Source organism: Planococcus citri, chromosome 2 (genome assembly GCF_950023065.1).
Source record: "Planococcus citri chromosome 2, ihPlaCitr1.1, whole genome shotgun sequence".
Taxonomy (NCBI): Eukaryota; Metazoa; Arthropoda; class Insecta; order Hemiptera; family Pseudococcidae; genus Planococcus; species Planococcus citri.
In genome coordinates, this window is record NC_088678.1 from 64,889,361 (window position 1) to 64,902,101 (window position 12,741).

The 12,741-nt window shown below is 35.2% G+C and overlaps 1 protein-coding gene and 1 long non-coding RNA gene across 3 annotated transcripts in view; one reads left to right on the forward strand and one right to left on the reverse strand.

Annotated features, from left to right (window-relative positions):
- Nucleotides 1-12,741, forward strand: part of LOC135837073 (uncharacterized) — a 245,445-nt gene that overhangs the window by 146,610 nt on the left and 86,094 nt on the right. The window lies entirely within an intron of this gene.
- Nucleotides 8,273-12,167, reverse strand: LOC135837033 (uncharacterized). Its single transcript, XM_065352166.1, has 6 exons — nucleotides 11,950-12,167; nucleotides 11,729-11,851; nucleotides 9,881-10,412; nucleotides 9,098-9,177; nucleotides 8,602-8,826; nucleotides 8,273-8,472 (listed from the first exon to the last, which is right to left on the reverse strand). The coding sequence occupies exons 1-6, from the start codon at nucleotides 12,076-12,078 to the stop codon at nucleotides 8,347-8,349; spliced, it is 1,215 nt and encodes a 404-aa protein (XP_065208238.1). The 5' UTR covers nucleotides 12,079-12,167; the 3' UTR covers nucleotides 8,273-8,346.

Below are 12,741 nucleotides of genomic sequence, written 5' to 3' on the forward strand. Positions count from 1 at the left end.
TCTGTCACCGTACGAGCTGTGGAATCGCCGAAAGCCGGATTTATCGAGAGTGAGATTGTTTGGAAGTGTAGCTCGAGTTCTTGTACCGCCTGAAAAGAGAAAGAAAACCGATGAGAAGTCGATCGATATGGTGTTGTTAGGTTTTACAGAGACAGGTTATGTATTGTACGATGTTTTACGAAATAAATTTACGAATTCGAGTTGTGTAGAAATAGACGAAACGCGTAAAATACACGATGTTATTAACGATCATTTGTTAAAAACATCGGTATCAGTGAGTGTAAGCGATGTAAATATCGTACCTACGGTTACACCGATAAGTAACGCTGATTCAGCTCCTGGTTGCTCCAATTGGATAAACCCAGATGAGCTTACTGAAGCCGAACGTAGCGGTGATAACTTGGTAGATCGTAGTTTGATCGATACATCTTCTTCAGATGAACGTAGCGACGATTTTGCTTGCTTTGCACTCGCTGGGGTCGATGACCTTACGTATGAAGAAGCGTTGAACGGCTCTGAAGCGAAATTTTGGCGTGTAGCGATAGATGAAGAGTTAAAGGCGATGGAGATCAAAGATGTTTGGTATTCAGCATCTGAATTCGAAAGTAGATAGTAAGTGGGTTCTAAAGAAAAAAATCAACTCGAATGGTGGGGTGAAATTTAAGGCGAGATTGGTGTTGCGTGGTTTCAAAGACAATCATTTCTATGAATTGGATGAAATATACGCTCCAACACCTAATCAACCGATAATACGCTCGATGCTCAATCTAGCTATGGTCAACAAGTGGCAGTTGAGACAGCTAGATGTGAGTACTGCATTTCTCAATGGAGATATAAACCGAGGTATTATGTTCAACCCACCGAAAGGGACTAACGAAGAAAAAGGTGTTGTGTATATTCTTAAACGTTCGTTATACGGATTAAAAACGAGTCCCAAGTCATGGAACGCAAAATTGAATGAGTATTTACTTTCGCTCGGTTTCGTAAGGAGCAAAGTTGATCCGTGTGTCTACTTCGATGCCGAAAATCCTCTACGTTGCGTGTTTGTCGTTTACGTAGACGATTTTCTAATTACAGGTTGCGATGATCGTCTAATTGAGTGGTTGGTCAAGCGATTGAATGAGCGTTTTGGAATCAGAGACCTGGAACAATGCAAGAAGTTCATTGGGATGGAAATTAATCGTAGTAAAGAAAAGTTAGAAATACATCAAAATTCATATATCGAGCAGTTAGTTAATGATTACGGGCTGTCTAATTCGAATAGTATTTTAACTCCAATGGAACCGAACTTGAAGATTACTAATCTCAAGCTCGATAAAAGTTACGAAACCAAAGTGAGTGGTCTCTTAGGAAGTTTAAGTTACATAGCAAGGGGAACACGTCCCGATATCGCTTTTGCTGTAAACTTTCTAAGCAGATACCAGCACTTGGCAAACAAGGAGCTATTCGAATATAGTAAGCGTATTCTCAGGTATCTACGTAGTACGTTGAACGTGAAACTTACCTACGTAATACCTGAAGTCGTTGATAAATACTCTGTAAGAGTATACGTAGATTCGGACTTCGCTGGTGATTGTTTAGACAGAAAATCAACGTCTGGAATTTTCGTGTTACATTATGGCAACGTTATTGACTGGGTAGTCAAGAAACAAAATTGTGTTAGTCTTTCGTCGTGTGAAGCGGAGTATGTTGCTTTAAGTTCATCTGGTAAGGAAGTTTTGGCTTGGCGAAATTTATTTCTTGAATTGGAAGTTCGTATTGACACCGTACCGGTGTATTGCGATTCCAATGCAGCGATTGCCGTGGCGAATACGGTCGAATCCAAACGTACCAGACATATAGATGTCTGTTACCATCATATACGCGATTTAGTCACGAAACAGATAATATACTTGCAAAAGATATCTTCGGCAGATCAACTTGCCGATATTTTGACCAAAGCCACTACACGTACCGTATTCGACAGACTCTGTGAGTCATTGTTTAACGCTTAAATTAAGTTTTCGAGTCGATTTTTATGTAATATTAGTTTAGTTTAACTGAAATTTTGCTGTAAAAATATTTTGGTTCAAAGTGTTTACAAACACCAGTATTAATAAGAAGCAACAAGTTTTACGTTTATTTAAGTGGTACGCGTGTTAGGGAAAATATTTTTATGGTGGGGTGTTGGCAAAATTGGAATCGTAACCGTAACGAACTGTGTTCGGTAATTTTAGTTTTTATTTTTAAATAAAAAATGAATTTCGATTTCGCGATATAGATATTGTTGGTTACGTATTAAATGGAATTCTGTTCTTTTCGTAAAATCGCGTAAACTGTTGGCTGTTAAATTATCGTTGTTTTTTCGTTGTTTTCGTTAGTTACTAAGTTAGTTCGCGTTAATATTATTCTTGTCGTCGTAAAGTAAAGTCGTCGAGCATTTTGCTCAGTCTCATTTGTCTGGTTTATTGATCGTTAAGGTCAATGACCGTTAAGAATAAATATTTATTTATTTTGTTGAAAGTTTGTTTTCGTTTTGTCGAATGTTAGGCAAGTTTAATATTCTGTTAAGTCAGGAGTTATCGTTATTCTTCGATTCTCCGTACAGAAAGTGTCAATTTTTTTGAAAAAGGTGTCAAAGAAGTGGTTATTTTTGGAAAAGTTGTCAGAAAGTACTAATTTTTGGAAAATGTTTTTGAAAACGGTGTCAAGAAGTGTAAATTTTTGAAAAAGTTGTCCAAAAGAGACCATTACTAGACGTTCTTAAAAAGTGTCAACTGTCAATTTTTTTGAGAAAGCTGTAACAAAGTGTTTATTTTTGAAAAATTGTCAAAAAGAATCAATTTTTAAAAATGGGTCAAAAAGTGTTTTTTAAAAGGTTGTCAAAAAAAGTCAATTACTGAAAAAGTTTTCAAAAAGGTGTCAATTTTTGGAAAAGTTGTCTGAAAGTGTCAATTTTTTTTTGAAAAAAGTGTCAAGAAGTGGTTATTTTTGGAAAAGTTGTCAGAAAGTAAGTATTAACTTTTTGAAAATGTTTTTGAAAAGGGTATCAAGAAGTGTTAATTTTTTGGAAAAAGATGTCAAAAAGAATCAATTTTTGAAAAAGTTGTTCAAAAGTGTCAATTTTTGCAAAAGTTATCAAGAAGATTATATTTTTTAAAAAGTTTTCAAAAAGTGTAAATTTTGGAAAAATTTGTCCAAAAGTGTCCATTTCAAGACGTTTTTAAAAAGTGTCAATTTTTTGAGAAAGGTGTCACGAAGTGTTTATTTTTGGAAAAGTTGTCAAGAAGTATTAATTTTTGGAAAATTGTTAGAAAAAGGTGTCAAGGAGTGTTAATTTTTGAAAAAATTGTCAAAAAAATTAATTTTTGAAAAATGGGTCAAAAAGTGTTAATTTTTTGAAAGGTTGTCAAAAAAAGTCAATTTCTGAAAAAGTTTTCAAAAAAGTGTCAATTTTTGGAAAAGTTGTCTAAAAGTGCCAATTAATTTTTGAAAAAGTTGTCCAAAAGAGTCCATTTCTCGACGTTTTTAAAGTGTCAATTTTTTTGGAACAGGTGTCAAGAAGTGGTTATTTTTGGAAAAGTTGTCAGAATGTATTAATTTTTGGAAAAGATGTCATCAAAAAGAATTCATTTTTGAAAAAGTTGTCCAAAAGTGTTGATTTTTGCAAAAGTTATCAAGAAGCATAAATTTTTGATAAAGTTGTCAAAAAATGTAAATTATGGAAAAGGTTGTCCAACAGAGTCCAATTCAAGACGTTTTCAAAAAGTGTCAATTTTTTTGAGAGAGGTGTCAAGAAGTGTTAGTTTTTGAAAACGTTGTTAAATGAAGTCAATTTCTGAAAAAGTTTACAAAAAGTGTCAATTTTTGAAATACTAAGTTGTCAAAAAGTGTTGAATTTTGAAAGAGTTGTCCAAAAAAAGTCCATTTCTAGACGTTTAAAAAAGGTGTCAATTTTTTTGAAAAAGGTGTCAAGAGGTGTTAGTTTTTGAAAACGTTGTTTAAAAAAATCAATTTCTGAAAAAGCTTACAAAAAGTGCCAATTTTTTAAAAAGTTGTCTATAAATGTCAATTTTTGAAATACTTATTTAGTTGTCTGTTAATTTTTGAAGAACTTGTCAAAAAGAGTCCATTTCTGGGAGTTTTTAAAAAGTGTAAATTTTTAGAAAAGTTTTCAAAAAGTATAAATTGTTGGAAAATGTTTTCAAAAAGTGTCAATTTTCGGAACAGTTGTCAAAAAGCTTCAATTTTTGGTAAAATGGCTTAGAAATGCCCGTTTTTGGCACAATTGTTAAAAAGCGTCCTTTTTTGTCTAAATTGTCAAAAAGTGTCCATTTCTGGTAAAAATCTCAAAAAGGAAAATTTTTAATTTTGTCAAGATCTCTCAAAACATTTTGTTTTTGCAAAAATGGTCAAAAAAGTTTCCATTTTTTCACTATAAATTATTAGTGAGTGTGAATTTTTGACGGGTTGTTGAAAAAATGTACCAATTTTTTTTTGTCAATATTCTCAGGAAATAGTTCTTTGAGAAAATCGTTAAATGGTTGTAATTTTTGGTAAAATTGCTGAGAAATTTGTATGAAATTGTGGAAAATCAGTTCTTTGAAGAAATGGTTGTCTTGATAAAATAGTGGTTGGAACTTCGGATTTCTTAGCTAAGTAATATAAGTTCAATTGAAAAAAGTCAGTTTTTTTGAATATTGAATTCATTACTTCTGCATGTAAAATAGTGATAAAAAAATAGTTTTTTCAATTTCGAGTAATTTTTCTAGGTTTGAAACACAAAAGAACCTCTGAAGATGGGTACTCGGACAAGTCTTTGTCTGAGGAACCTGCCTTGTAACTCCTTATACCAATGTATATGTTGGGCTTCAACAAAGTTTGTAAAAATTTTCACACCATCGATGACAACGAATACCTCTCCTCCTTCTTCCATATCCTCTCTTTACTCTACGACGAGGAGAAGAAGAGCTCATTTGTAATTCGGCGCTAACTAACCGGGAACATTCGCGCGAGACTTGGCGCGGGTTAATAAAGAAAATAATATACGAAACGGACCAAACGAACGACGATTTTATGACACGTAAAATCATCGAATGTCGTTATTATTACGGTTCCATTTTTTAACGATAGTTTCTAGCTGGAAATGTGTTTTATTACAACGAATAAAAGTTATCAAGGGTAAAATTAATCGCCGTTATGGTTATTCGCCGTTAACTTTTATATAAGTGGGAATTGCTTCGAAAATAATCATTATTATTGCTGTATGCTTCTGTTGCCGATACACAGAGCCAGCCATTTTCACACTCTGCTCGGCGCGCTCGCTCGGTAAGGCAAGACAGCTAGCTCATCTTTATTAGGCGAAGGGGCGGCAAATATCTCCGCTCTACGGCAAGATATGTATTGTTTGATATTTTATTACGCGTATATATTCCGCCAGGGTATGCCCTCCAAACGTCTGCTGCTTTGCCGTACCACCGTAGAAGAACAACTAAATATACACTAGTATACGGTGCGGTGGCATGTATACGGTCTACGTATGTATGTATTCGCACTACGAAGAAGTTCGCAACCCCAACCTACCACCGAGGACCCGTAGACGCCACCATCTCTTGCAATCGTATAAATAATTTTACCACTCTTTGTTCACGGTGTCCTATCACTTTCTATCGTTTCCCTCTATGCTTACTCAATTCATCTTCAGCTATTTTGTTACCTAATTGCCTAATGTAGGAAAAATGACAGGGATGTGGGGCAAATAGGAGGAAATAATTGCCCTCAATCTCAGTGATACATAAACAAGTCATTGGGCAGGTGAGTCTTCACGACTCTTTTTTCTGTCTAGTGGACTTTTTCAAAGGTTTCCTATGTTTCTTCTTTCATGTCCAGTTTCAGAACTTGAATTTTTCTTCATAAGTATGACGTATAATTGTAATTTTGAAAGTGGGGGGGGGGGAATCAGAAGGTGGTACAATTTTTACTTAAATCCAACAAAATTACATACAATTTTCACGTGATTTTTTTTTCGAAAACTAGAGTACCTTTCCAAAAATCCTCCGATGGCTCCAGAACGGTTCGAAACCATCACCAGTGGACTCAAGAGATCGAAAATAGGGTTCAAACCAAATTTAAGCATTATGGGTCAATTTGATTATATTTTGATTTTTTTTCAAGACAAATGGACCGAATTTGAATTTCCAAAAATTCGCCAAAAATCAAAAAATGAATTTCAGCCCTCTGAAATTTTTGCGAGTGGTGTATTTCGGAGTCCTGCGTATTTCGATTTTCCTTGGCACAGTTGAAAATTTTTTAGTGTTTTGTCAAATGCTCTAAAATCGAATCATGCATGGCATGGACTAAGACGCCACTATTCCTACTCGTCTATTTTTAACTGGAAAGTGAAAAAACCAACCACTTGACTCGTTTTTGTACAAAACCATCCAAATGCTGACGAAAAAAAAAAATCCTGCCAAAAATTCGAAAAGCTCTTCTGAAAAAAATATATCTTTTATACGTATTAAATAATCATTATTGCAGGCAAAAAGACCTCGGTAAATCGTAAATTCGCCATAATCTAGGTGAAATGTATCACATTCGTGCGGTGTACTTATCGAGTGGTAAAATATACTCGACTATATCGTCTATACTGATAAATGCGTTCAGATAGCGCGATGGTACGGAAATTTATTTACAATTGTACCACATCAACAACGTCAATGTAATTGCGCATGCATCATTGATTATGATTTATCGGTTTCGCATATGAAATCCATGGTAGTACACACTACACACATAACATGGTCCTATGCTCCATCTATATTATACGATTCTACGTGCATATAGTTTTACTTTTTAAACATTTTTCTACGATATACTTACTAATGTACCCGACGAAGAGTATATTTATGTTTGATTTAAGTACCTTACCAAACGAATGCGAGTATATTCGTATTCGTGGCACTACATACATGTAGAATTATAGCACCCCTTCCCTTCTTCTCTCTCGCTGATACCGAGTACATATATTTTTTCAGTTATGCATGTTGAGTCAGTTTTCGCTTCATCGAAAAGCTATTAAAATACCTAAAATATTTCTTTAATGTAGCATTATACATACTTGTAATATCGTCGCAGATTATGCGATGAGGAGGAGGAAGAGAGAGGAGAGGATGATCTTGCTCATTCCTCTCTGTGCATGCTCAGCATTTCAAGACTACTTCGCTCGCTTCCATCACCATCGTGTGATCTTGTTTTGACCATAGAGTATGGTTCCGAGAAGAAATGCCAAGATAGTGACTGGGGGAGAGGTAGGTACTGGGTAGTACGTTGAAGAGAGGACATTTTTAGCCGATGGTAGAATTACCAACTTATTTATAATAACGAAGTATAACGTTTTAAATTGCGCCGGTTGAGGTGGCGCTGGCACGGCCCTGTAAATAAGAAACAAATCTATATGCATATTTTATGCGAGAAAACAGCGATACGAAATGAAAAGGGAGGAGCGAGACGGGGTCGAGATGACGTTCAGCTTTTAAACATGGCTCGAAGCTGTACTCCGTTGTTGTTGTAATTGATATGCTAAACAGCAGTTCGGCAGCTTACTTTAGATTTCCCATTAATCGCTTTTTCGCTGTTTGCTGTTGACTTTGGTGGGGTTTTGAGATGTGATTTCAATTTTTTTCATCGTATTTTCAAAAGGAGAATATAAATTTAAGAGGCTGATGGAAGAAAGCTTGGAATCGAACCTGTTGCGTTGCTGGTGTTGAATTAAAAGCTTGGTCGTTGAGGAGTTCGAAAAGTGATTGTGGTTTAGGTGGGTGGCAGGGGAAGGAGAAGGTGATTGAAAACGATTTCGAATTGAGAATAAAGTAGTTTTCAAGAACTTGATGCTTTTTTTTTTTTTAGACCAAAGGCATTATTGATATCTTCCTCACTTGAGAAATATTGCAATGTCCGAAGATGTTAAAAATGCGAAAAAATAACCTGTTGTATTTTGGGTTATATTAATTTTTTCAAAAACACATTATGTTTTTTCGAGCAAAAATATCTCGAAATTGTGTGATGTTAGGTATTTGACTTTGAAATTTGCAAAGAAAATGGAATATCAGATCAAGGAATCACCTTTCGAAAACATTTTTGTGTGAATTTCCGCAGCTTTTCGAAGATTTGAAGATTCTTTATGGCTTTACAGAAATTATCTCGTGCTACTGCTAATCAACCTTTTTCACATTACCTATGTAGATTGTAGATGGGAATGGCAAAATCATGCACCAATGACCAAACAAATGAAAAGTTTACGTTTGTAGATTTTATTCCTTCAATGTAGACGATGTACAAACTCGATAATTATCAACTTTGAACTTAGTACTACTGTGTTATTGTGGTGGTTGTGGTTGTAGGACGATACTTCTCCGGAACATCACGTACATATGTTGTGAGCGATGATAGCAGCAGGGTCGTCTTTCCGAGTCCACTTGATAATCGCTTTCTTATCTGAAATCAATATAGCAATCATATTAACGAAACCAAAAATGTGATTTCTACTGTTGCTGTTGTGTTGTGGGTAGTTTTATTGTTAGTAAGTTGCATACATGCCTATAAGTACATATATACCTGACTTACCTCACTTGCATAATAATCTCCGGTGCTCAACTTCTTTTGGTCGCCTTTCGCGCTCTTTGCTGGTAAATAAAGTTCGCTAAACGGTTTACAAGCAAGGTGAAAAATCAAGTCAAAGACACCTGATTTTTTCGCTACACTTGGATCTTTTTTATCCCATATTTGAAGAGGTATCCTTTCAGATTTCAGGTTGTCCACATTACCTTTAAATAGGTCCTCGTCGAGTATCTGAAAAACATTCTAGGTAAATAAATAGGTAGGCGTAAAAAGTTGATTCGCATGTGCATATCTCTCCAAGTCGGTATATGTACTATGCAGTGCAAACAGTGGTGTCGTGGTTCATTTACACATAAAATCAGTTGAAGGTGAAGAAAGGATGCTTTCCTTGCATTTTATCGAGGTTTACTTCTTACCTATTGGGGTTGCACTTAACGCAAAGCTAATGTGCCTTGCTACCTACCTATAAAATTAAAGTAGATAAGTACATATAGCTACCTACCGTATTTAAATATTTCTTTATTAACGGTTCATCGACTTCGCTTACATCTCGAATGATGATCGTTGCAGAAAACCAATCAACTGTAACATGCATTTCAAAACATTAATGGTCAAAGTGTAACAACCCAATCCCTTCATTTCGTTTCAACATTGTTTCCCTTACGAGTTGCGGGTTTTAAAAAATATGTTGTATTACAAATTGCAACTGAAAGTGACCAAGCGAGGTTGGTATGAAGTGTGAATACAAAAGGACATGTAGGTAGTTTGGTGTGAGTGAGAATATTGATTGGTTACATGCTAAGATTTTTATTTGAACAAGTAAAAGTTCGAAGTCCGCGCTTTGTGCGGACCAACCGAACTACCACTTTGTTATACTTCTAAACAACAAATTTCCTATAGCTCTTGCTCTCGCTTTGCTAGAACAGAGAGGCAGACTTGACCAAACGTTACATAACAAAAAACAGCAAAATGTTTTTCACATCAAAAACAGTGTTGTTAAATTTTAAATGGCAAATTTTTAAAAGTTTTCATCCTCGCTTCGCTCGGATTGATTTACCTATTTCTTGTTTTCGAAGTAAAATTAAAATTTTGGAATTCTTTTGTTGATTGAATACACTTCAACACCCATTTATTTTAAACGATAATTTTTCGTGTTGAGGAAAAATCAGCATGAGCTGCCATTGCGAACATTCGAACAGCCATTCAACTTCTCAGAATGAAGAAGTAGTGAGATAGTGACGCTTTAACATACATAGAACTTGAGTATAATATAACGTTTACATACTTGAAGCATGACAAATTTCGTATTCAAATTCGGGGGTAGTAATCGGTGTGGGATACTTGAACGCTGCCCAACAGACCAACTCTGCGGCTTGTTTGTGTAATGTGACTGCCACTTTTTCCCCTGGTTCATCACTCAAAAGATCTGCAGGTAAAGTTTTACGTGGATTTATCTTACTTAGGAATGAGCAGAAGGCCTGAATTTCGTTTTGATGTTGTGGTAAATTATACGATTCTAAGTGCGGATGGGCGAAATCGCTAGAGATCAAGGAATGTACGTTATCCGCAGCGGAGGCAAAGGCTGTATACGTTAGTTTCGCTGTGCGAAGTAGTTCACGGATTCCGTCAAGTATCGGAGTTTCATATACGTGTAGTGCTAACATCCATTTAGCATAGCGACTTAAGTTATCGTTGTTGTACAGGACAGGTGGGAATGCGAATCTTTCCACGTTTTCCAAAGCCTGCCTGGTTAAACAAGCGCAGACCATTCCTTGTGCCTCATTTTTTTCTTTCACCAGATTTTTTATTTTGTGACTCTAAAAAGATAACAATGATCATTAAAAGAAAATACATGTAGGTAGGTGTAGGTATACCCAGCGCCAAGCCGTACCAAAGAGGTTCTTCGGGGGATGGGGATGTGGTTGTGGTGGTGGTGGAGGGGGGGCTACAAACATGAAAATGCCAACTCATATATTTGTTTCATTTTGATATTTCTAGCTAAAAAATGTTTTCAAGTTCCAGATTGACTGTGCAAGGCACACTTGAAAAAGAAAACAGTAGATAGCCGCTTATAATTCAAAAAAAGGAAGTAAAGATAAAGAACTACCACCTTTTTAAAAAAAAATCGTTGTAAGGTTTGCTGGGGAGCCAAGTTTTATAAAATTATTCAGTCTATAGCATTTACAACAAGCATTTTCATCATTTATGTATCTACTAGTACATACTTTCAGCCTGATTTTCCTTAAAACCAACGAAAAATAAGGCTTACTGGGCATTGGGAGTTAGACCACAAACAAAAATGTTGAGGTGGTAAAGGGGTGAAAAAGATTTTTAAAAAGTCCAGTTAAGAAGCAGTGGATAGGAAATCAAAAGTTGCATATAGTAGCAATCCAAAATTCATCTGCTTAAAGCAATTTGAAGGAGAGAAAAGTGGATTTTTTCATCTTTTTCGACCTTCAAAAACCTTGTGTACCCCCTGTACTTTGAATTGACTTATGACGCTCGCCAGCAGCATGTACCTGGTCGATAGTTGACAAAAAAACTTGCATGAAAGCTGCAAGCATCTACAGGTCAGGTCGGATCTTCCTTATAGCGGCCAAATCAATTCCATTAAGTTACCTAGGTGGTCAAAACCGTAGATTTCTTGTCAGTTTTTGCATTTTCCCAACTTTTGATTTATTTCAAAAAATTTCCCAACTTTGTCAATGAACCGGGGGGGGGGGGGCTTGTCTTGCTGTCACCCTTGATTTCGTCCCTGTACGTACAGCGCGGCGTGTACAGTGATAGATTCGATTCTTTGTACATATATACTTAAGTGCCCTACGTTTCGAGTAGCCCTAGGTTTCAGTAAAATCACTATATGGATCACCCTATACTGAAATAAATAAAATATGTATGCATTGTATGCACTATAAGAAATAAGATCTTATAGCCCCCAGACTCGTGTAACAACGGTCTATCAACGACAGAATTTTGTGTAAAATTGTCCAATTAAATTTCAAATTACCTAGGCTATCAAAAACCAACAGAGAGTAATATTATGCAACAGAAAGCAAACATTGGGTCATTTGACACTCGTTTGATGCATAAGTTGAACAGCATAAGAAAATAAAGTATGCACAATACAACTTACATCTTCATACTGATAACGACGATTTTTCATTACTGCTTTAATAAGCTTTTCTTTTAAATATTTCTTCTGTTTATCTTCGGTGGAACAGTACTTTAATAAATCACCTTCAATTGACTCGTTTACCTAGAAAATTAACCATAATAAATATGCTATACGTAATTTCTTAGTTTCTACAGTATAAGAACATGTTAAACGCAAAATTTGAAAGTAAGTATTCTTACATCAGCTAATTCACGTTTTTCATTAAAGGCAGGTAGCGAATCAAGTGCTGGGTTCAAACTAACGTCAGGATTACCTAAAATGTAGCATGGTATTGATGCACAAAAAAAAAGTTTGCTAAACAGAACCATGATTATAATATGTACTACTTAGTCGGAAGATATTATAGTGAATAGATCGAATAGCTGCCTGGTACATTGTATACGGGTGCCTATGTTAGCTACATGTTATCTACAGTAAGACTGATGATTATTTAGATAATATTTATCTTCATGTTGATATATTCTGTCAGAATACTTATAATTCTTTAGATTTCAAATTCGCGATATACCGGGTGTCCAAGAATAAGGAATTTGGATTTTAACAAGGAGGAAAGAAAATTCTCTGCTTGAAAGTTGGTTTGAATAATCATTAGAAAAATGGGCATTTTAGAGATTGTTTCAATAAAATACGAGTACGATTAGAAGCTTTCATTTTGCGCATTGAAACAATAGGTAACTCAAGCGCTAATTTTCTTGATTGTTATTCAATTTTTCATTTTTGACTTGGAAAATTTTTTCCTCCATTTTGGCTTATTAAAACTTATCAAAACCCCTTATTCTTGGACACCCTATACGTAGGTAACAGGTATGTTATCTTTCATGGTTTTGTGAAATAGGAGTAATGTTAATTAAAAAAATATAACCCTATCAGTAGACCTTTTAAAGATATTGATTATAACTATTTCAGTAGTAAAAGCTCGACTGTAATTTAGACGTTGATAATGCTGAAGTCTTAGGTAAGGAGATAAAAGT